The sequence below is a fragment of the Danio rerio genome, chromosome 3 (assembly GCF_052040795.2).
Source record: "Danio rerio strain M-AB ecotype USA chromosome 3, GRCz13ab, whole genome shotgun sequence".
NCBI classification, from domain to species: domain Eukaryota; kingdom Metazoa; phylum Chordata; class Actinopteri; order Cypriniformes; family Danionidae; genus Danio; species Danio rerio.
Genome location: NC_141023.1, coordinates 60,909,452 through 60,935,369, shown reverse-complemented (window position 1 = coordinate 60,935,369; position 25,918 = coordinate 60,909,452). Strand labels below are relative to the sequence as shown.

Sequence of the window (25,918 nt, the reverse complement as noted above, 5' to 3'; positions counted from 1 at the left end):
CGAGGTGATGTAAATGTAAATGTAAATGAAATTATGATTATATTCAGTTATTCATTTAGTATGCAAGCATAATGACACTGTTTATTGAACCATAATTCAGATTTATTTTTTAAATAATTAGGTATTAGTAGATTATTGTAATATTTTCAGAGTAATGCAAATGTGAAATCATGAATAAATCGAATCATTTGAATGGTTTTGAATTCTGAATTAAAGATTGTATTTATGGAATCATAATTATTATCAGACATAATTAATTATCTCTGATAATATATATTTTTTTTCTGGTGAGAGTATTATTTGTTTTATTTCGACTAGAATAAAAACTATTTTTAATTTTTTAAACACCATTTTAAGAACAAAATTATTAGCCTCTTTAAGCAAATTTTTTTTTCGATAGTTTACAGAACAAACCATCACAATAAATTGTCTAATTATTACCCTTACCTGCCTAGTTAACCTAATTAACCTAGTTAAGCCTTCAAATGTCACCAATAATTCTGACTTCAACTATAAATAATGTAAACGTAAATTAAATTTTGAATAAATTAAATTCTTAGTTAAATTCTTAGTTTAAATTAGTTTAAATTCCTAGGAAAAAAGTATTGATGCTGAATTGAATTAGTTACATTATATATTAGCAGATTATATAATGAGACTATTTATTGAACCCTAATTATTTTTTGAAGTAATTAGGTATCTGTAATTTTTTGTAATTAATGTAAATATAAATAAAAAAAATAAAAATTAAAAAATTAAATGATTCGTGTAGTAGGGCTGTTCGTCCATGCTGATAGTATTTATGCTACCATATTTCAGAATAATAATAAAACAATTGATGGATTATTCAATGTTGTGTAAATGTATGCCTTTCTAACTGATTTGCTCTCTCCACACAGACAGTTTCTCTGGAGTTTCAGGCTTCCTGGTGAAGCGCAGAAGATTGACAGGATGATGGAGGCGTTTGCGTCGCGGTACTGCCAATGCAACCCTGGAGTCTTTCAGTCCACAGGTCAGACATGCTCAAACCGCCCAGCGTCCAAACTAATACAAACCTCAGAAACACACTCATTCCAGATCCTGTTTTTGTTCATTGTCGCATTCTCAGCATTGCTGCAGGCTCCACAATTGTGGGAATTAGCATCAGGGCTTCTTTTTTGAGTCAGGAGCTCTGCATGGCTCCACTTTCATTTCTGTTGAGCTATCACTATTATTTTCGTGATCAACTGGTCGCAGTTGAAAGCTAAACTCAAAATCTCAGCTTGTACAAAAAATGCACTCATATTAGTGGTTTTGCCACATTTGCATTGTTTTTAATGTGTTTTGAATGCAATTGCCACTTTATTTAAAGGAAACTAAATAGTGTTGACTTGTGATTCCTGTTATGGATGTTTATAGGGTATATGCTGAAGCATGCTAATAGGACTTTTAATTTGCCAGTATCCTGGGTTAATCGTTCCCGGCGAACTGTATGCTATTGCAAAATCGGCGCGTTTAAGGTCTGTTTTCTTTAAAAATCTGCGATCTCCACTGGCTGAGTGATATCCGATATAAAGTGGGACTCAGATTGTACAAGAAGGACTGCAGTAAATTACATTTTCTCCGCCATGTCTTTATAATATGAGAATTTATTTTACCCTAGTATATTCAATGGAGCTACTGCGCTAACCTGCCGATTCTGACAGGCGCGTGCGAGCAAACGGCTTTTTGTCTCGTTATACGCTTGAGCAACTAAATGGATGCCAAAGTCTGTTTAACTGATTGTATTTGAAATACATTACAACATCGATGCTTTAAAAGGAACCATATAAAATGGGAAAAAACATCACGATAACAGGTCACCGGAAGTGTATTAGCATGGGAAACACATTAGCTCGGCATATACCCCATTAAGCCTGATTTATACTTCTGCGTTAGGTGACCGGCGTAACCCACGGCGCATGCAACGCGCGTGGCTGTGCATTTATACTTCTGCGCGCTGTCTCTGTGGGCCTACATTAACACTTCCAAAACACTAGTTGGCAGTGAGGTGTAAATGTTCCTCTGTGTCGAGTTTCTTCGCTGCTTTATTGCTTGTCCTGAACACTTCCGGGATGTACAAGTGGCTCAAACTCGCTCATTTTGAGGGAGGAACCGGCGGACGTGCAACAACTTTAACTATGAGGTGAACACAAAACAAAACTTTCCATCCGGAGCTCCTTCACGGTACTCCACACTTGTAAACAATCGCTCGCGCCATTCGCGCGACTCGCGGTCCCGCCCAGACTCGTCAGCGCTACCAAGCCGACCAATCACAGAGCTTACGCTACGCGTCGTTGCGACGTGTAGTTAAATTTTTTGAGAGGTGCACGTCAGTGACGGCGACGGCCACGGCGAAGGGCTATGTGTCAGCGCCGTAGCATACGCCAGCGTTTGACGCAGAAGTATAAATCAGCCTTTAGGGATGTAACGGCATCAGAATTTCAGGTCACACTTTACAATAAGGTTCATTAGTTAATATTAAATAATGCATTTACTAAGATGAACAAACAATGAACAATACATTTACTACTGTATTTGTTCATGTTAGTTAATGAAAATACAGTAGTTCATTGTTAGTTCATGTTAACTCATGGTGCATTAACTAATGTTAACAAGCATGGACTTAAATGTTAATAATGCATTAGTAAATGTTCAGTTATGATTAATAAATGCTGTACATGTGTTGTTCATGATTAGTTCATGTTAGGAAATGCATTAACTAATGAACCTTATTGTAAAGTTTTACCGAATTTCACGGTACGGTAATACCTCGGTATAAATGGCACGGTACGGCATTTATCGAATCATTTACAGGACAAACAAAACTAATGAAGAGACTCGAAAAAAGTGCCAAAAGTGTTTATCTACCTTAGCACTGAACGTATCAATGACATACAAATTAGCCATCTATCTGTAAGCTTTGAAACAGGAACTTCAATTTTTCAATATTAATAACAAAAAATTATTAAACCATGTAAAAAAATACAATACTGGTCACTATGACTGGTCATAATGTTCATTTTTGCTACAGAACTCCAGTTCTATTTCTGGTGTTAAATCAAAACAAAGCTTTGCTATACTCTAGATCTCTTCATCAAGTGTCCAGAATACCGCAAAGCCTTTTCTAGTGCTCTCCATCAGACACAATCACCCTCAACTTTGCGGAGATGATTGTTGTGGTTTCTCAATTGTGTTTGTGTTTTGTTCTTTGCAGACACATGTTATGTCCTGTCCTTTGCCATCATCATGCTGAACACCAGCCTTCACAATCCTAACGTCAGGGACAAACCGGCCGTGGAGCGCTTCATCTCCATGAACAGAGGCATTAATGACGGAGGAGACCTGCCGGAGGAGCTGCTTAGGGTAACACACACTGCGCTTTATACTACAGGGCTGTCCAATGCTTGATTATGATTGGCTGATGAGCCTTTCTTTTTATATAAACGCACAGCTAGAGTGGTTCCATGCAGTCCCTTACAGTACCATATCACCATGCTGAATGATTTCAGTTATTTGACAGCTTCAGCAGTCAAAAATCACAAGCAAACACAACAGAAGGATTTGGATGTGTAAGATGTGTGGTTTGATTCCGTTTACATTGGAAAAAAAATATTTTAACTCCATTTGTTACACAAAACTGAAAGAATGAGACAGCTCAACCTTAGTAACATCATTTTAGTAAATGACATAGCCTATGTGAAACTCTGATACAGCAAAAGGGTGTCATTAAAAAAAGTCTTCAATTAATGTTTACTTTTATTTTAGACTTTAATTTTAGCCAACTGTTATGTATGGGTTTCCAGGCGTTAATGTTACAAGAATTCAGCCTATATGACATGATGCAAGAACATGTAACATAAAAAAAGAGAGAAATGCACAATAGCAAATATTAAAAACCTGAATAATGCCAGTTTGCAGCTTTAACTCGCTGTAGACCCTGGAGAAATGAACTGGGGCCATTTACATACTTACATAGTACATAGTTATTTGAAATAGAGATGTGTGGCATGCACATGCAAACATCATATATGTACAGTTGAAGTCAGAATTATTGGCCCCCGTTTATTTTTTCCCCAATTTCTGTTTTACGGAGGGAAGATTTTTTCAACACATTTCTAATTATAATAGTTTTAATAACTCATCTCTAATAATTGTTTTATTTTATCTTTGCCATGACGCAAGCACCTAATATTTTACTAGACATTTTTCAAGACACTTTTATACAGCTGAAAGTGACATTTAAAGGCTTAACTAGGTTAATTAGGTTAACTAGGCTGGTTGGGGTAATTAGGCTAGCTATTGTATAACGATGGTTTGTTCTGTAGAAAAAAAGTAGCTTAAAGGGGCTAATAATAGTGACTTTAAAATGGTTTTAAAAAAATCAAAAAATACTTTTATTTTAGCCAAAATAAAACGAATAAAACTTTCTCCAGAAGAAAAAATATTATCAGACATACTGTAAAAATTTCCTTGCTCTGTTAAACATCATTTGGGAAATATTTAAAATAGACATAAAAAAAATTCAAAGGGAAATTAATAATTCTGATATTCTGAATTGATTCTGAAATATGTACTGTACAGCTGGGAAAATAAGTCACTATTTTTCTCAGAAAACACATTTCTAAAGATGCTGTTGGCTTTTCACCAGATGTTCCTTGTGTCATTTCATTGCTATCACATTAGTCATTTTTCAGATTTTCTTTTTTGTTTCATTTTTATGTTTGTATTATGTAGGTTGTTAAAATCTGGTTAAATACCATGACAACAGCTATAAATAATTTTCCAAGGAAAAAAACAAAACATGATTCAATTCTTTTTTCCTCACTGTATATGTATATATGTATATATATATATATATATATATATATATATATATATATATACACACACACACACACACACACACACACACACACACACACACACACACACACACACACACACACACACAAAAACCGAAACAGTGGCTATATATATATATATATATATATATATATATATATATATATATATATATATATATATATATATATATATATATATATACACACAACATCTGAAACAGTGGCTATAGTTGTGGGAACTAGAGTGTCCTCTTCACTGTCCTGTCCAATAAATGAACCCCCCCTAAACAATAAGCATATATAAAAATTACTCCACTAATTTTAAATGCTTACATGAGCACGTTTCTTTGCTTGTGAGTTTGCTGGGAGAGTCTTACAATGACACTGAACAGCTGAACCCAATATGTCCTGTCACTGCTAAGAGGACACTGTAAAAAGCTCCATCTCACTAATTCACTCAGCAATGGAACACAGTGATGATTATATACTGTAGTTAGCACATGTTTGCTGTTTAAAACATCCAAGAAGTGTGGTTTCTTTGACCAGATACAGTTCAAATCATATATCTTACTGCTTGTAATTAATATCAAAATACACAGTCATTCCAATCATTCATTTATTCATTCATTCATATTCCTTCAGCTCAGTCCCTTATTTATTAGGGGTCGCCACTGCCACCAACTGTTGTGGCATATGCAACCCGCAACCCAATACATGGAAACACTCATACGTTCTCGCATTCACACACACTCATACACTACGACCAATTTTTGTTCACCCAATGCTATAGCACATGTCTTTGGACTGTGGGGGAAGCCGAAGCCCCTGGAGAAAACCCACACAAACATGAGGAGAACATGCAAACTCCACACAGAAATGCCAACTGGCAAAGCTGGGATTTGAATCAGTGACCTTCTTGCTGTGCTAACCACAACTTGATCCATGTATAACTTTTGTGCGATATGGAATGTAAAACATTCAACATCTCCAAACCACTCACAGTTCAGATAGAGTCTCGCATTTCTAAAGTGTGTGATCCATATTCCAAATGACATTCATTTACATTGAGAATGTAGGCCATGACTGTTAGGTTTTTTTACCGTAATGTTGGAGCTCCTATATTGGGGCTGAATATGAACATGAATTTTCCATATGACCGACCCCAAAACTCAGAGCTGATCATGATTAATGCAGCAAAAAGCATAAGACAGTTTTCAATATTTTACAGAGTCAGGCATGTAAATGTACTCATCCGCATACATTAACAACACTAATGTCTCTTCGGTCTCTCTTCACCCTCTCAGAACCTGTATGAGAGCATCAAAAGCGAACCTTTTAAAATCCCTGAGGATGACGGCAATGACCTGACGCATACGTTCTTCAACCCGGACAGAGAGGGCTGGCTGCTGAAGCTAGGTCAGTAGTGTCTTTAACTCTGGGCTTGTATATATCAAGCTTTTCAAAGTGTTATTATAGATGTAAGTGCTAAAAATTCATGAAATGTACTCTTGTATAAAGGCTATCAAATTTCTTAAAGCTAAGAATCACTCTTAGGCCCAATCCCAATTCTATTTTTGTACCCCTACTCCTTCCCCTTCCTCTTGGTCCGCACAACTGAGGGTTAAGGGGAAGGGCTTCAAAATTTACCCCTAAGAACTGGGACAGCACTACAGCACCTGCGCATGTCATCATATGTCCTCACGATCTCTTGCTTCATATGAGATCAGACGGTCGCGACTGCTGTAGTTATTCCAGTTGTGCTATTTTTTGATATTTATCTTCAAGAAATCACTGAAGGCATATTTTATGTTATCATAACGATATAACGTGGCAATAAGATCGTAACTATACTGTGTATTTACACAGTGGCCATATTCATCTGTGTAAACACACCAAAAGCAACATTAACATTATAGCAGACACTGTAAGAAGCTCATTCTCAGCCACTAGACATTACTGACAGGGGATTTGAGTTGTGGGACTGCTGTACAGGAGTTATTATTATGGGTTATAGATCGCGAAATTTAGCGGGTTTGTTTTAAAAGCATGACAGTAAACATGAGTCCGGTTATGAATATATTAAAACGTGTTTGTTTGTCGTACAAATTCGTAATAATGACAAAAAAAAAACTAATTTGTGGATTGTGTGTTTAACAGAAAAAAGAAACTTGAGGGTGACTAAACGAGTCAATAGGAGAGTGAACTGCTCCTTAAAAAAAAAACAAAAAAAACACCAGATTGAAACTTTAAGCAAACTGCTGAAACACTGTTCACGGCCTGTTCTTACTTCATAATCTGATGTAAAAAGAATCTGGCAAGCTTTAATCTGATTGGACAACATTAAGCTTCTTTTACAGTCCGTCTGGGTTCAGACTTGTGTTTAACTGTACGTGGTGCTCACGAATGTTTCTGAGGGGAAAACAAATAGTGTATTGTGCCATTTTCTGTGCCAGGTTTGAGCTGATAATGATTCGGTGTGATCAGAGATTACATACATTTTGTTTTTAGCTTGATATTTGAGTTATGCCTGGGATTTTGGAAAAACAGAAAATCTACGGGTCAAATGAGAAAGAGGGGTTTATAAAATATCTTATCGTGCATTTTTAGAAGAAAATTCATTTTATAACTGTATTTAGAGATCAAAATACTCATTTATTGTCAGTTTTAATCATTATAATTCGCCAGTGCACGTCCTTTAAACCAGGGGTTCTTAAACTTTTCAACCAGCGACTCCCAAAAATACATCGGCAGTGACTCACTACCCCCAATATCCTCTGAGGTATATATATACACCTTACACACCGGCGCACACATACTAATAGGCCCACATGTATTCCTCTTTAAATTTCGAAGAATGCCACTCGGAAACCATCCTCCATGTTTAGTTGTGGCCTGTATTTATTTTTGATATACATGAGTGCCGTAAAGGTGTTAGAAAGTTTAACCTGGTGCAATTAAATATTAACTTGGTGTCTTTAATATTACATAATCACCCGAGGGGCGCATAAATTTAACTACTATTTTCATTAACTACTATATCTAATAACTACAATTTTTTCTGTGAGTTATGGATAAAATATGGTAATTCTAATGGTTTAATAAAATGAATTAGTTTTTTGGAAATCCCCAAGTGACCTCCACTCATTGTCCCGTGGGGTTCCTACCCCCACTTTGAGAACCTCTAGGGTTTACTCACTTGTCAGCAAGTTTTAATTATTTAAAATGTTGAAATTGTTAAAAACAAACTTATATTTATATAAACATTACATAAAAGTTATTAACAATTGTACACTTGCTAATTATTTATTGAGGACAGGGCTGAATAAGAATGGTGTTTCATTCTAACCATATCTATATAACTATATATAACTCTGAATCACAATGGAATCATTTTCCTTCATATTTTAACCCCAAGCTGAACTCTTACTAGTCGTTAGACACACTGATAAACAGTTGTAGGCAAAATTATTAGGCAATTATTATTACAGTGCTCAGCATATATAAGTACATCCCTCACAAGTCTATCTTTTAAATTCGTATTTTACAAACGAAGGTATACAATGTTATATTTGGGAATAAACATTAGATTAGTCAGTACTGAAGCCAAATCTGGAGCTTATCTAACAAAGTAACGTATAATAACGATTTAAAAACTATTACAGCCAAATGTATGTTATAGAAAAATATTAAATACAAATTTAAAAAATAGGAAAAATCAAGAGAAGCAAAAATTTTGTAGGTTGTAATTTCTTTTGGCATTATTTTCCTTGAATTTATTTGTATTATTTTTCAATTTCTAAATATGTTTGGTGACTAAAGTATTATTTTAATAAATGTATCTGTTTAATAATTCTGTTTTGTTTAAATGCACCAAAAACATTGCCTGTATTCACTGAAAAATTGATAAAAATATTAATTTTTAAAATGAACTGTACTCAATTATGCAGAGCATTTTATAACATTTTAATTTAATTTTAAAGTTATGAAATAAAAGGATGGAATTAAAAAACTATTATATTATTAAACAATTATATGCCTATGTCTAACTTTTTCATTTTGTGGCAAGCAGTCATGTAATAAGCAGGATAAAGTACATCCAGGCGGTTTCCACCATCTGCCAATAAACTTGTCGGGCTTTATTTTTTCATTACAACCTCCTTGATGTACTTTATCCTGCTTATTACATGGCTACGAAATTGCCACGAAATGTTAAAGTTAGACAAAAATATTCTGAGCCATAATAGTTTATTATTTATTGAATTAAATGCAAAGCTGACAATAAGGCTGAACGGAGCATACACTAACCTATGCATTGTTCTGTCACAAGATGGTGCCAAACAGTCAAAACAGTCTTGTGATAACTGAAAAATTGAGCTGAATATAGCTAAAAATGCAAAATACCTCAAAGAAAATTACATTTTGACAACAGAAAACTAGGGGGACACAGTGGCTCAGTGGTTAGCACTGTCACCTTAAAGCAAGAAGATCGCTAAGTCCTAGCTGGGCCAGTTACCATTTTTGTGTGGAGTTTGCATGTTCTCCCCGTGTTTGCGTGGGTTTCCTCTGGGTGCACCGGTTTCCCCACAGTTTAAAGATATGCCGTACAGGTGAAAAGAATAAGCTAAAGGCTGATGTATACTTGATGCTTGAGTGCGTGCTGCGACAGTGATGTCATTGCGGTGTTTGCGGAGCTTCGCTCTGGGTGCACATGACATGCTTTTGGCTGGAGGAGTGCACACGTATTTTCGAGACTCGAGTGAAGAGTGAACTCGAATCAGATCACAGGTAAACAAAAGTACATTCCATTTTCTGCTAAATGGATACATCAATCGAGTTTGTTTAATATATTTTCATTAAAGTAGAATCCAATGAACAAAATAAGGTAAACTTGACTGAGTACTTCATTTCCATTAAATAACAAAATTTTTAAAACAATTCAAATTATCAACACTATTAAAAAAACGTATTGCATTTGGATTGCCATTAGAATCATTGTTGGCATCCCTAAATCTTTGATCTCCATGCTTAGCTTCTTGCTTGTAACTTTATAACATGGGTTCAGTAGTTCTCATGCTCCCGTGAAAGTGTTTGAATAAGAGAGAAACACACACACATAGTCATAAGAGATGACTCTGGATGCAAAACAAGCCCTTAATGTGCAGTTATTAAGTAAACTAGACGTTCTGCCGATGGTCAAACGTCTGGCTATGCAACATTAGGTCTGTCAGAGGGGGCAAAATTCCAGACATCCACAAACGAATCCCTGCAGGGCTAAAATTACAAACGCTGCATTGTTGTCCTTCTCTTTCATCTGGATGAGCCTCCTTTATTTGTTTGTCAAGCATCAAATGGCGCTTGTTTGTGTTTTTCTGATGTCCCGTCTCCTCTATCTCTAAACATTACCTGTGTTGTTTCTACCCTAATGTGTGTTTGGCTTGTGCGTTTTGCTGGTTCTGTGTTTTCTAATGCGTTGATGTTGGACATTCCTTCTTGTTTTCCTATGCTCTGATCTCGGGTTTTAATTTTCTGTCATGTGACTGCCTGTGTCTACAGGAGGTAAGTAAGAAGGACAGATCTATTCCATCAAATATCCCATCTTGTCATGGAAAGTCAAGGAATTTTTAGTCATGGAATGTCAGGGTCTTTTGTTTGTCGCTTTAAATTTGAGTTTTCTGTCATCAGAATGTAATTTTCTATACGTATTTGTTATTTTAAATTGTTTTACACCTGTTATGTTTTTTTTGCAACTTAGGCTCATTCTGAAAACGTAGTCCCACGTACGTTTCTGGAGATCACGTTATATATCCCGGGAGGTACGTATTTTTGTGGTTGTTGTTTTCATGAATCTGCAAGAGGCTGCTGTGTATGCTTTTTCAAATCTCAAACGTCTCACGTTAGTGCCGTTCGAGCCCGCGCTGTTCTCGCGTAAACCCACCAGAGGCCGCTGTCGAACGACTGTCTGTCTGACTGGCTGTCTGACTGGCTGAATGATCCACTGGGCGACTGGCCAATTAGCCGACCCACCCTTCTCCTACTTCCCTGAACCCAACCAGACTTACCGATTTACCCACCCACCCGCTTACTTCCCCTAAACGTCCCTAAAAAATTTACAAAAGCCGTCCAGAAAAACAAAAGCCCTGGTCTGATTTTCACTACGTTTTCTGATTTTACCACATTCTTCCCCCTGTTATGAACTTGTTCACTTTATTTTTTGGATTCTGTTTTTGTTTTACCTGATTTCTGGAACCGCTCTTCCCCTGACTCGAACCCGATCGTCATCGTCAACGTGGTCAGCTCCTCTCTGCATCTCAAGTCCGCCAACATACACAACGAGCTAACTGGACAAACTGGTTGCGGCGGTAATGCCCTCCAGACGGAGGTAAGCGGTCAGCCGATAAGCGGTCAGAATGGCGTCACACCGCCCCGTAGCGTTCATTTAAAAAATGAAATGCAGCAATACGTACCTCTTGCGACATAATTCGTGGTCTCCAGAAACGTCCGCGGGACTACTTTTTCAGAATGAGCCTGTGTTTTTTTTTTTTTTTTTGCTATATACAGCATATATATTTTGGGATTTTTTTCAGCTGTCATACCCCTGTTTTTGACTCTTTGGTGCCATCTTGTGACTAAATAATGTGTAGGTTAGTGTATGCTCCATTCAGCCTTTTTGTTTCTATCAGCTTGGCTTTTATTTAAAGTAATAATACACTACACTACCTGACAAAAGCCTTGTCATCGATCCCAGTTGTACGAGTAACACATAATAACTTAACTTAATAGTTGATCATTTGGAAAAGTGCCAGAAGGTTGCTTTTTCCAATGAATCAACTGTTGAACTGCATCACAAGGCTTGGCCAGCCCAGTCACCAGACATAAACATTTTTGAGCATGTCTGGGGTAAGATGGAGAAGGAGGAGGCATTGAAGTAGAATTCAAAGACTCCTGATGAATTCTGGGAGTCCTGCAAGAACACTTTCTTTGCCATTGCAGATAAATTATTAATAATTTATTTGAGTCATTTGTTATTGCAGAGTTATGTACACAATATTAATTCTATTTCCACTGCTCCATGACTTTATATTCTATACTGTACATTATTTCTGTTAAGTGACAACTTTTATCTAAGCAAAGTAAGACCTTACTGTCCTAATTAAATAATTAAAAATCAAGGCATGATCGTATTTTATTTTGGTCAAATAAACATAATCTAGAGGCCTTTGTCTTTCATATAAGCCACTTCTGATCAACTAGAAGTATAATTTGTTGTTCCTAAAACTTGGATAGGCGTCAAGACTTTTGTCAGGAAGTGTATTATGGCTCAGAACAATGTTCTGTGTCTATTGTTAATGTTTTGTGGTTAATAGCAGTGTAATAAGCGGGATAAAGTACATCAAGCCGGTGTCCTGACATTTTATTCTACCCATTAGATGATGCTACCAACACTGTATGTGAATGGATCTGTGGTTGGGGTTAGGGATTAGGTAGGTTAGGGCGACTTCATATCACACTACTCCACATTAAAACTTACACTGGTAGCAAAATCTGATGGGTAGCATATTATGTCATCAAAATATGCTACCTACTTTTTGAATGGGAGGTAGGAAAATCTGACAAGGTAGGACACATCGACAGAACATTGGTTGTAATCACTAAGTGATGTTTTATAAACAAATTTCGGGAGGAGCAGGATCAGTCTTTGACGAGGCTAATTCATCACACACAATCATTCTATTATCCAATCAGCTCAAGAGCAAACCCCTATAAATAGTCAAACACGTCATACCTCCTTTTTCTCATTTCAGCGTCCCTTCACCTCCCCAACTCCACACTATTAAACCCGAAACCTATTTAAATCTGTGGCGGGAGCGTTCTGGAGCCATGCTAGACACTGCGCTCGGACACCGTATCTCTCTTTATCCTGATAAGGGGAATAACAAGAGTTAGGGGGCTTCCCCAGCTCAGAGCTCTCTCCCCGGACAGCACACCTTTTACGCATATTCCATTCAGTCAATTATCTGTAAATGTAAACTCGTGAAATAAAGCCTGACAGGTTTATTAGCAGCTGTTGTAAAAGACCGAAGGGCTTCATTCTGCGAAAACCGCCTGCAAGTACTTTATCCCACTTATTACATGACTGTTTGCCACAAAATGAAAAAGTTAGACACAAACATTGTTTTGAGCCATAACAGTTATTAGTAGTTTGTTACTGGGAATAACATACCTTGGAATGGTATGACTGAACAATCAGAATCAAGTATTCCAGACAGCCGTGTAATAATCTGCGAAAGCAAACTGCCTACAGTGTAAAAAAATATATCTGTTAATTAACAGTTTCCGCATTTTGTGTTTTTTTGTTTCTTTACGGTTGTGAAGTGCATTATGGGATCTCTGCTCTGTCCACTTTTGATATTGAAAATTCAAATGCAGATTAACAAAATCACTTTTATTTATTTTAGCAGTTTGAAACAAAATAATGTATAGGAAATAATATGTAGAGAAATACTGTAGGTCTGTAAAATAACAGAAATTGCAGTTTATTACAAGATTTTTGTACCATAATATACACCAACCCAGACAATATATCATCTTAAACTATTAAAAATGGTAACAAAAGTTACTTTTTCAAACTTATTTAGGTTAAACATTGTTGAAAGCAAAGATCAAGGTCCCATAATGCAATTCAAAAGCATGGAAATACACAAAATATGGAAAACTGCTTATTTACAGATATTTTTTTACAGTGAAGATGTACAATATCCTTACATAGCACAACAGCAATCTAATAAAGATGGCTTGAAAAGACTTGATAGAAATTCAGCTTTGAAAGATCTTCATTCTTCCCGACTGTAAGCATATGCATATTGTTATTTTGCTCCGATTTAGCCGGCTGCTGTTTCAGGGGTCACGGGTCAGTTTTAGTGCACATGGTCTGATTTAGTGTCACACCTCTGCTGTATTGTCTGACTCGGGGCGCAAAAATTCCTAACAATTCATGTAATGTCCCAGAAGCCCTATGTACTTACAAATAATAAGGGTGCACAAATACCCCCACAGTGTTTATATGTGTCCCCCTCAGCAGCAATCGGTGGGGAGCTTTTTCCACTCAATTAATTACAGTTTTCCTTAATAAAAATATCCCTGTTGCATTTGTGGGGACATGTTTTTACAGAGGAAAAGCATGAATCAACTAAAAACAAACATGTGCTTGTGCTCAAAACGTGTATTTTTCTATTTCTTTTTTCATTTTTATTTCTTTCCATAAAAAAGACTGCTAATAATAATAATAGGGTGAGGCAGTGGCGCAGTAGGTAGTGCTGTCACCTCACAGCAAGAAGGTCCCTGGGTCGCTGGTTCGAACCTCGGCTCAGCTGGCGTTTCAGTGTGGAGTTTGCATGTTCTCCCTGCCTTTGCGTGGGTTTCCTCCGGGTGCTCCGGTTTCCTCCACAGTCCAAAGACATGTGGTACAGGTGAATTGGGTAGGCTAAATTGTCCGTAGTGTATTAATGTGTGTGTGGATGTTTCCCAGAGATGGGTTGCGGCTGGAAGGGCATCCGCTGTGTAAAAACTTGCTGGATAAGTTGGCGGTTTATTCCGCTGTGGCGACCCCGTATTAATAAAGGGACTAAGCCGACAAGAAAATGAATGAATGAATAATAATAATAATAATTATCTAAATATTCGATTTTCACGCCCAAAGTATCAGGTACAAAATTACAGTACTTGAGACATTATTGTTCACTTAACAAAATTAACCTGGACTGTTTATTTTATTTACTGTATCAACGTTTTAACCAAATATAAGATGTTTTTTCTCCATTTTTTATTGGTATTGTTCTACTTTATGCGAAAACAACCTTACAGCATTCTCATAAAAAACCAAAACAAACATATCATAGAACTCAAAACTTGTATTTCAGTGCTTATGCACTGTATAGTTTGGATTTATATGTAAAAAAAAATGCAGGATATTTGTTCATTGGGTGAAATTATTATCATGGAAAACAAATTTTTAAAAATACATTTTAATTTATTATATTAAATTTGGTTTACTTTAATACACTTAAAAAATAAATATGTTAATTTTCACACAATTAATTTTGTATTGAGACAACATAAAGGAATTAAGTTATTTTATTAGAAGTGTTTACAAATATAAGTGAATTAAACATAAAACCAACACAGGCTCATTCTGAAAACGTAGTCCTGTGGACGTTTCTAGAGACCGCGAATTACGTAGCCGGAGGTTCGTATGGCTTCATTTAATTTTTTTTAAGCGAACGCTAAGGGGTGGTATGACGCGGTTACTTTTGGCGCTTAACGGCTGACCTTACCTTCGTGTGGAGGGCCTACCCGCTGCAACCCGTTTGTCCAGTTAGCTTGTCGTGTACGTCGCCGGACTTGAGACGCAGATAGAAGTTGACCACGATGACGACTGGGTTCGAGTCTGTGGAAGAGTGGTTCCAGAAATCAGGTAATATTAATACAGAATCCAAAAAATAAAATGAACAAGTGAACAACAGGGGGAGAATGTGGTAAAATCCGAAGACATGGTACAAATCAGACAGGGGCTTTTCTTTTTCTGGAAGGCTTTTGTAAACCGTGGGTTGGGTTTAGGGAAGTAGGCGGCTGGGTGGGTCAATCGGTAAAATTAGTTGGGTTTGGGGAAGGAGGAAGGTGGGTCAGATGATTGGCCTGTTGCCCAGTCAATCATTCAGTCAATCGACATTGGCCTCTTGTGGGTTAATGCGAGAACAGAGCAGGTGCGAACGGCACTCGCGCGAGACATTTCAGATGCGAAATAGCGCACACAACGGCCTCTCACGGATTCACGAAAACAAAAACTGCAAAAATACGTACCTCCCGGGACGTATTACGCAGTCTCCAGAAATGTCCACGGGATTACATTTTCAGAATGAGCCCGGGTTGCATAAAACACTTTAAAAACTCAAGAATTGTGCTGTTTAGGCTCATTTTAAATAAGTAGTCTGAACAAAAAGCAAACGCTATTTTTTTGAACTGTAAAGCGTCAGCAGCACTAGTGTTTTGAACGTGTGTCTTGTTTTGTGGCTGAGCGTCACACAGATGAAGATCAGGGGGAAGTAGAGAATCTGTGGGAGACGCTGGAGAGGGGGATGAGGATGATGATGATGATGAGCCCGCGGCATGTGTTGAGCTCGATACGCTGCGTTATTACAGCCAAAAACAGAGCAGAGCAGAGATATGACTGCAGATGAGTCACAGCCTTTAATGTATAGCAGAGCACAGTGTGTGGGGGTTGAGAGAGAGACACTCTGTGTGTGTGTGTGTGTGTGTGTGTGTGTGTGTGTGTGTGTGTGTGTGTGTGTTATATTACTCCATCTCTACAGCATATACAATGATGTATCACTTACATCAACAGCGAAGAGCAGGAACAAAAATTCACCCTGTAAAACGGAGGGTCCCCAAACCTCTGAGAAAATCAAAATCAATTGTAATGATTAGTTACGTTTTTTTTTTTTTTTTACAACCGCTAACAAGCATTGTGCAGTACTGAAGCATTGTTCAAAACTGTTCAGCCAAACAGGAGTCTATCCAGCATCCACACAACGTCATAAGACGTTATTATTGGGTTAGATTTAGGACGTGACATCAGGTGACTAAAATTCAAAGTCTGGTCAGCATCTAAGAACAACGTTATTTTGACATCCAATAACGTATTGACGTTGATATTTGGTTAAATTTAGGTTGTGTTGGAAAGTGACCAAAATCCAACGGCTTAAACCAACTTCATATTGACGTCAAATACTGAAATTTATTCGTCAGGTATGGCAACCAAAATTCAACGTCTGATAGACGTCATTGCGGTAACGTCCACACAACATCAAGCTGTAACAGCATTAGTGGTTGATATTTGGTTGATTTTAGGTTGGATGTTGGATATTGACGTGACATTGCATTTTGCTTGGAAATGAAAAGCATGTTAATGTCAGAACCCAGCGTCCCCACAACATTGGGGTACAACGTCAATCTGACGTTATGTTTATGCCCTGTGCCTGTTGGGTATGTGGAGTACACAATTTCTAACTACACTGATTGTAAATTCAATTTTTTTTTTTTTTTTTGCTAAATGAATAATTGATTCTTTTAAAATGCTTTTAAATATTTGTAACTTGGCGTGACGGTGGCACAGTGGGGGGGCGTCATGATTGCCTCGCAGCAAAAAGGTTGCTGGTTCGAGCCTTGGCTGGGCACTTCAGTTTGTCAGTTGGCATTTCTGTGTAGGGTTTGCATGTTCTCCCCGTGTTTGTATGAGTTTCTGCCGTGTGCTCCGGTTTCCTTCACAGTCTAAAGACATGCGCTATAGATGAATTGGCTAAGCTAAATTGTCCGTAGTGTATGTGTGCTAATGAGTGAGGGTGTATCCCAGTGATGGGTTGCAGCTGGAAGGGCATTCGCTGCGTAAAAAAACATATTCATTCGTTCTGCTGTGGAAACCCCAGATTAATATGGGACATTAATGAATTAATTAATATTTATAAATATATTTTGAATCATATGTAAAAAAAAAAAAGTTTGTATTTCTAGAACATGCACAGTATCTGCATGAATATCTTTTTGGAAATTTATTTTTGTGTATTTAGAAGACCTCACAGATTAAGACGATAACTTATAAAATCTCATTGTGATAAAAAAATGTGATTAAAATGTTTTCTTTCGAAGACATTTTGTTGAAAACAGCCATTTTAGATTTGTTTCTGGTTCGGTTTTTTGAGTGATTTAGGAGTCTCTTCATCAACTACTAACATTTCACTGATTAGCAGCTAGTTTTAGCACTAAAATGCTTTGGGAAATACTTTTAGAGCAAAGTGAAGGTTATTTACAGGGTGTCCGCGGGGTCTCAAAAAGTATTATTCATTCATTCATTCATTTTCTTTTCGGCCTAGTCCCTTTATTAATCTGGGGTCACCACAGTGGAATGAACCGCCTAAAAAGTATTAAAAGTTGATAAATCAATTTAGAGAAATTGAAGGCACTTAATGTATTAAAAAGTCTTAAATGCTTTTTTACAAGGCATTTAATTTTATATCAGTATGCTAAATTTTGCCTGAATTTAATCTTTGAATATTGGGATGCTGTGTAGTTTATGAAATCAAACAAATCCTGCTAGGTTTGACATCACGCTGCTTTGTTTACTGCAGTAAGACTGTTATTCCTGCTGCTGTAAAGACGCCACCTGCTGGATTAGCATTTTTATTCAGTATATAAATACAGTTTTAGTTTAGGATTCGTTTCTTACAGTCAGTATTTAGTTAATATACTGCAAGTTAAAATGTCAGCAGTGTTGCTGGTTGAAACCTGAAGTGGTGACGAGGTCCTAAAATGTATGCAAAGAGTCTTAAAAAAAGGTCTTAAAAGGTATTGACTTTCAATCTCTGACTCCTTTATATACCCTGATTTATAAACTAATTTCAAGAGGATCACGTGCTTATGATTGACCACAGCTGGTCCTGCATTAGCTAACACAAGATTCACCAATAAGATGATTCCTAACTCACTATAAATAAGCAGAGTTTCTCACCTCAGTTCTTCATCTTGAAGAATCCCCCCTTCCACTCCTCTTCCTTTTTCTTTGATAGCGTGGCACGGCGGCACAGTGGTTAGCACTATTGCCTCACAGCAAGAATGTCACTGGTTCAAGTCTTTACCAGGCTAGTCAACATTTCTGTGCGGAGTTTACATGTTCTCCTCATGCTCGCATGGGATTCTCCCGTGTCCCCCAGTTTCCTCCCACAGTCCAAAGACATGTGACCTAAGTGAATTGACCAAACCAAATTGTCACCAGCTCTAAATCAGCACTATATCTCTCCATAGCACCTCCCAATTTGTCATTAGCCATAAATAAGCAGGGGAGTTCTCGACGTCTACCTGAGCTCAAACTCCCCTTTCAATTTCCAAGTGGGAGGGAGCCCCAGTCTTGAGGATCTTATGAGCTCAGTGCTCTCTCCTGGGACAGCATGCCAAACAAGCTTTCCATATCAAGCTAAGTGTGAACTCTTAAAATATATATATAGATTTACTAAATTAACTACTTTTAGCTTTAAGAGTTTTTTTTTCTTTAAATAAGGGCCTTGAGCTGAAGGAATTGGAGAACACTGCTAAATAAAAATGGTTTCATTCATCTGAAATCTTCCATTTTTAAAGTTTGTTTTAAAGGCGACGCTGCAAAAAAAAAAAAAAAAAAAAAAAGGCTGCAGAAACAATCACCGTTAGCAAACACAATTCTAAACTGACCTCCATTGTTCTGGGTGACATGTGGTCCTGTTCAAACCCTGGCGAATGCTTGAGGCAGAAGCATCAGACGACAAACAAAGCATTGTTTTAAAGTCCATCTGTCTCAAATAGCGCACTTGAAGTTGACTTGTGGCCTTCGGTTAAATCGTGTATTGACCAGAGTGCCTCCATATGTGTCTTTCACAGTGGAGATCAACTGTCTGTTTCCATCATGTCAGTCATATGGTGCACAAGTGGTCTGGTATTTAGGACAGAGCCACAATGATTTCTAAAGGTGAAAAGAGTATTTAATATTCATGCTGAAGTAGTGCAAGAACAGTAAATGTATCTGTTGTAAATAATGCTCATGAGTAAAAAAGTAGTCATGCCGAAAGTGAGAATTACCTTGTGAAAATGAATCCACCGCATACCCTGCAAATTAAAAATGTAGCTTTCACTAGTGCCCTTTTCTTTTAAGTGTGATCCAAGTAGGGGTTTAATGGATCATGGTTGATTCATATGGATCACAACCCATGGTTCAGCACACACGTGACCTGCAGATACTTATTTGTTGTTGTTGTTGATTAATCTTAAGTTATAAACGATTGCAAAGAGATCACCTCTCGCATCATTCAAATCACAAGTATAAAGGCATTTAGGTCTTTCCTCTAAAATATAATGATCACGGAGGAAGCTGTGGTAGGTTATTCGGGATGTGGTGGGTTTCTTGTGTTATTAAAGGTGTTTTCTGTCATTACTTGTTTAGCCTACATCAATGCATTCTGTGTAGGCTGCAGGATTATTCGTTAAAAGATCGGGATCTCAACACCCACGCAACATAAATGATAAACAATGGTTATTTGCGTATGTTTATGAATCCTTCGAATCGCTGCATTCAAATCTGTGTCTGAAAAATGCAAAAATCAGGAAAGAGATTCAGTCTTTAGTCTTTTGAGTTGGTTATGAAGTTACAAACAGTCAAATAACACAGAAGTACTGGGATTACATAGATAAAACCACTGATGTTTATGATAAAGATTAAAATCACCAGCATGCATTTACCTTGATGCTCAAATATGAAAGTTGAAGGCAGCAATTACATTATTTAACTAATAGGTGTTGACAGCCAGCTATTAAAAATATGGCACTGAATAATTCTTTAATAATCACACATCTAGCAATGAAACATGAATATTTATAAGTAAATAACTGAATAATTTATTGAAAATGAGAATAAAAATGAATACCAAATTCTAATGTTAGATGTATACGTTTAACGTTTTCAGCAACAGTAGTAACAGTGAATTTTTCACAGTACTAAATATTTTACTATTTATTTTTATTCAGCTGATTATTTCTTCATTTTATTTTTAATACAATTTCAGTTTTCAGTTCTGTTTGCTAAAACCAAAAGTTTCTTGCGATACTTTTTTTTTTTTTTGTAATAAATGAAAAGCAAACGATATTTGTCTCCTCACTTTTTGGCTGATCCGAAAATGGTCCGATCTGGTACTAGACAACCATAATGTGATCCTAACCGTGAGATTTGTGATCCAATACACCACTATTTCTAAGTGTACATTACAGTATTTCCAATTCATCAGCTATAAATTTGAAATGTTAGATTTATCTGATGTGCGATCACATTACATTAATATATGCAAATATAAAATAAGTTGATGCTTTTACATGCGGAGTCAAATCCAGTTATCCTGAGGGTCCCAGCTTGCTACTGTTATGTACTTTAATCCTGGCTAACAAGCTATGAGTGTCCAGCACCACAAAGCAAGCACCTGCAGCACTGATAGAAATCCTGTGATTTGTGTGAAAACGTAACATTCTGTAGTGCATTTAGTTTTTGTTTAAAGTGAATTCAGTAGACGTACTTCGTCTTTTCATCATTGATGTTAGTTTAAATAGTCTCTCAGCCACTGCGTGTAACGATTTCTCATCTTTTTGGGCACTTTTAAGGCTTTCCACACTGTATGTTTGCTGTGTTTATTAAGCATCTGTGTCTTGAGGTCGATCTGATACAATTTTTCTTTGATTGAATGGAATTAAGGGACTGATTACACTTAGCCAATCGCTGTAGGCAAGAATAAATAAACATATAAACTAATGAAGGCAGGTTAAAGGAAAATAGTGCAGTAAAATTACTACTTTAGCACTAAAAATGGGTCACACTTTATTTTGATGGTCCGTTTGTTGAATTTAAGTTACACTACATCTACATGCCAACTAATTCTCATTAGATTAGAAGTAGACTGTTAGGTTTAGGTAAGGGTTAGGGTTAGTGTAAGTTGACATGTACATGCTTTGTTTCTTAGGAGCAGGGCCGGAGCAAGCTGAACTGCCGCTCTAGGCAGAGGACGATCACGCCGCCCTCAACCCCAATGTGAAAACGAAAGTGACCGGTTATGAAAATGAAGTGAGGTGTTGCGGACCTCTATTCTGCCGCCCTATGCGCGGATATAACTGAGGATGCACGGGTGCTGAGGAAGGGAGGGAGGTGTCGCGGACACCGTGCTCTCTATTCTGCCGCCCTATGTGCGGATATAACCGAGGATGCGCGGGTGTCGCGGACCTCTATTCTGCCGCCCTAAGCGCGGATATAACTGAGGATGCCCGGGTGCTGAGGGAGGGAGGGAGGTGTCGCAGACACCGTGCTCTCTATTCTGCCGCCCTATGTGCGGATATAACCGAGGACGAGCGGGTGTCGCGGACCTCTATTCTGCCGCACTATGCGCGGATATAACTGAGGATGCGCGGGTGCTGATGTGTCGCTGACGCCGCCCTCTCTATTCTTGCGTCTATGCGCGAATATATCTGAGGACATGGGTGGTGAGGGAGGTGTCGCGGACATAACTAAGGACGCGGGTGGTAAGGGAGGTGTCGTGGATGCCGCCCTCTCTATAGTGCCGCCCTAGGCGGCCGCCTAGGTCGCCTCTATGGACGCGCCGGCCCTGCTTAGGAGCCGTATCAGCAGATATTAAGCAGACAGTCTACTAATACACAAATGGACCTTCAAAGTAAAGTGTTACCTAAAAAGCACACATTTTAAAAACTACTTGGTATAAACAATTCCTGAGAAAACTACACTTTACAATTTAGTTGTCTAGAGAGTTATCTGTGGAGGAACAGAAGGCAATATAACGTTACAACTTCTGTGATCGTGGAGACTGAAATAAATGAGTGTACAGCAGAAGATTGTTGATGCTGCTGCTGAAATGAGAAACAAATGAGAGCCTTTATTGTTGCGTTGGCTCAGAAACTGGGTCACTGGTCTTCTTTCTGTTTCTGTTTGAAGGCGCTCTGAAGATTCTCTCTTTCTGTTTGATTTGCTTTGCAGGTGGACGGGTAAAAACTTGGAAGAGGCGATGGTTTATTCTCACCGACAACTGCTTGTACTATTTTGAGTACACAACGGTAAGTAGACAATTCCTCATTATTATTGTGTTGTTACAGTATCTCATTCATGATCATGAAGGGATCAGTGTACCCAAAACCTTTTATGTATTTACTCATTCTCTAGTAGTGCCTTAATATACAATTTTTCGAAACGGATTGCCATTGACATCAATAGTAAGTACTCTGGAAGATAATGTTTACCGGTTTCTGGCATATCTTCCTTTGTGTTGGAGACAACTAGTAATCTCAAAGATGTCTGGAGCAAGTGGAGGATGAATAAATGATGACAGAATTTCCATTTTTGAGTGAACTGTCCCTTTAAATCAGTGGTCACCAAACTTGTTCCTGGAGGGCCGGTGTCCTGCAGATTTTAGCTCCAACCCTAATCAAACACACCTGAACAAGCTAATTAAGGTCTTACTAGGTATACATGAAACATCCAGGCAGGTGTGTTGAGGCAAGTTGGAGCTAAACCCTGTTGGGACACTGGCCCACCAGGACCGAGATTGGTGACCCCTGCTTTAAATGATCAATATGTAGATTTCTGAAACCCTGGTTGTTGATGACACCGGTGGCCATTATGTGAACTGCGTCCAGACACTGAAGGGGATTCAATTCAAGATTCAAACTCATGTACGCTCTTTATATGCAGTATGATATTACAATTTATTTTTTGTACTTTTATAACCAACACAATCTCGCTGGCCACTTTATTAGGCACACCTTACTAGTATCGGGTTGGAGCTCCTTTTGCTTTCAGAACTGCCTTAATCCAGTCACTTTCTTAGGTACACCTGTCCAACTGCTCGCTAATGCAAATTATTATTGAGCCAATCACATGGCAGCAAATCAATGCATTTAGGCATGTAGACATGGTCAAGAGGATCTGCTGCAGTTCAAACTGAGCATCAGAATGGGGAAGAAAGGGGATTTAAGTGACTTTGAACGTGGCATGGTTGTTGGTGCGAGATGGGCTGTTCTGAGTATTTCAGAAACTGCTGATCTACCAGGATTTTTCACACACAACCATCTCTAGGGTTTACAGAGAATTGTCTAAAAAGATCCAGTGTATGGCAGTTCTGTGGGCACAAATGCCTTGTTGAAGCCAGAGATGAGAGGAGAATGGCCGGACTGGTTCCAGCTTCTTTATGCTACTTCATCTGAAGGGTTTGAGAGTTGTTTCTTTTCTGAGATTTATGCTGGCTTCTCCTCCATGCAGGACAAGGAACCACGTGGCATTATTCCCCTGGAGAACCTCAGCATCCGAGAGGTGGAGGAACCGCGCAAACCTGTAAGTCCCATACAAACCCTGAGCCAAAGATAAAACCCATCATGAAGATGTCTTGCTTCACAGCGTGTTGTGTCTCCTCATGCAGAACTGCTTCGAGCTCTACAACCCCAACCATAAAGGCCAGGTGATCAAGGCCTGCAAGACGGAGGCGGACGGGAGGGTGGTGGAGGGAAACCACGTGGTCTACAGGATATCAGCACCCACACCTGAGGAGAAGGAGGAGTGGATCAAGTCCATCAAGTAGGAGCTTCTGCTTATTGATTGTGGTCGAGTTTTTGATAGAGTGTTTCTTTGAAAGCATACTTGAAACCGAAGTGTTTCCTAGAGGACATTTTCGTCGTGTTACGATACGCTTATTTGTATTGAACTGTTTTGTACAGTACGCATTACAAACCGAACGATTCAGACTAATATCTAAAAAGATAAAAGAGAATAAAGTGTACAAAATATAATGTTTTCAGTGCAACAACGCTCAACAAGGCATCCCAAATGACATGACAGGCAACGTTCTGACTTCCCCGCCCACCTCCAAACACTACTCCAGTCAGGCACATGCTGCACTAGCTCATTGCTAAATGTGTAGTAACGTTAATGTAATTCCCTAAAACCAACAGCCGGTCTGGCGTTTGGGAGCACTTTGGCTTCCCTGTAAGGTATGAGGGTGATGACAAGAGAGTGGTGGATAAAAAAAAAACAATGATATGTCGCATCTGCTCTGACAGTAAGCTATTTTAGCTGTAATATTTGAACATGTTAACTCATTTACACTGACATCTCGGAATCACTAACTGGAATTAGACGAAAACTGGAAACGCGCACTACGTGTGACTATCCCCCCAGCATTCAGACAGGCAATTCCTACAGATTCAAACAGGGCACCGAGGCGATCGGTACATTTATAGCTGTAAATATGAGACCTTAACCGGTAGTGTAAAATTCGGGTTTTAGAAAATGTTAAATGTAATAGAGCCCCGTTACATTATTCCTTCATAAGCCCATTTCAGTCAGATAATTCCTGCTTTCAGATGCACTAAAATGGCAGGTGACAGTCAAATCAAGCAGATCTGTGCTGTCTGAAGAAAAGGTGGACTCTCATCTTTCTGAAAAATAAAAATAAAATACTTAAAAGTTAATTTAAACTGAGTTCCACATAAAAACAAAATTATTCTTTTCTTTTTATTTGTTTAACTACTTTTAACTACTACAATATTACATTTATTTTTTATGAGCAGCTTTGTAGTTTTGAATATAAAGGAGGATTTGTTTTATTTGCTGCTAAACAGAAACCCCAGAAGTATAGCTCCATCACTGTTTAAAGTAAAAGAAAAAAACAAGATCATACTTTTATGATGTTAGTTTTAATAATTTTAAAAAATTTAATCTGAGAAATCCTCTGTCTTTTTTCTTTTTTTGCTGTATCGAAAACATACCGAACCGTGACACCACTGTATCGTATAAAACCGAACCAAACTTGATTTTTGTGAACCGTTACACCCCTAATATATATATATATATATATATATATATATATATATATATATATATATATATATATATATATATATATATATATATATATAATATATATATATATTATAGGTGGGCTTAGATAAAAAAAAAAAAATTAATCTAGATTATTCTCGGATTATTTAAATTCTGCCAAAGGCATTCAGAACATGTGTGCTACCCAAATAATAAGTCCATGAGAACGGGTTTCTCAAGCCAGGTGGCGCATTAGACCAGGGGCTCATCTCCTGTTTCCAAAATGCATCACAAACTGCTTGAGAAACTGTTCTACTAAAGTAATCTGTGATGAAAATAAATGATGTTCAATAAGATGTACTTGTGTTTACTAACTGTTTATTCAGTTAAAAGTGTATTTTGAACTGTAGGCCTACATAAGCTCCAAACAGCAATTTTTGATTACCTTAATGCGTCATAAAGTCATAACTGAACTAAACAGAAATGTATTAAGACGATTTACATATATTAGTGGCATTATTGAAGTAAACACCGCAATTAAACTATTACCGTCATGTAGGACTTTGCCATATTTTCCGACAAGATTCACACGCGGCTGTCAGTAAAGGACTGCGCACACACA

At 37.7% G+C, this 25,918-nt stretch overlaps 2 protein-coding genes across 7 annotated transcripts in view; one reads left to right on the top strand and one right to left on the bottom strand.

Annotated features, from left to right (window-relative positions):
- The window catches only part of prkcab (protein kinase C, alpha, b), a 624,299-nt gene that overhangs the window by 215,264 nt on the left and 383,117 nt on the right, over window positions 1–25,918 (bottom strand). The window lies entirely within an intron of this gene.
- The window catches only part of cyth3b (cytohesin 3b), a 100,048-nt gene that overhangs the window by 67,646 nt on the left and 6,484 nt on the right, over window positions 1–25,918 (top strand). For all 4 annotated transcript variants that reach the window (XR_015481373.1, XR_015481372.1, XM_087245317.1 and 1 more), the window contains exons 7-12: window positions 900–1,012; window positions 3,236–3,384; window positions 6,170–6,281; window positions 22,465–22,541; window positions 23,743–23,814; window positions 23,900–24,054. Coding sequence is in view for 2 of the 4 variants with exons in the window: in XM_087245317.1 (XP_087101443.1) it covers window positions 900–1,012; window positions 3,236–3,384; window positions 6,170–6,281; window positions 22,465–22,541; window positions 23,743–23,814; window positions 23,900–24,054 (678 nt within the window). In the remaining 2 variants the exon portion in view is untranslated. The remainder of the gene's footprint in view (window positions 1–899; window positions 1,013–3,235; window positions 3,385–6,169; window positions 6,282–22,464; window positions 22,542–23,742; window positions 23,815–23,899; window positions 24,055–25,918) is intronic.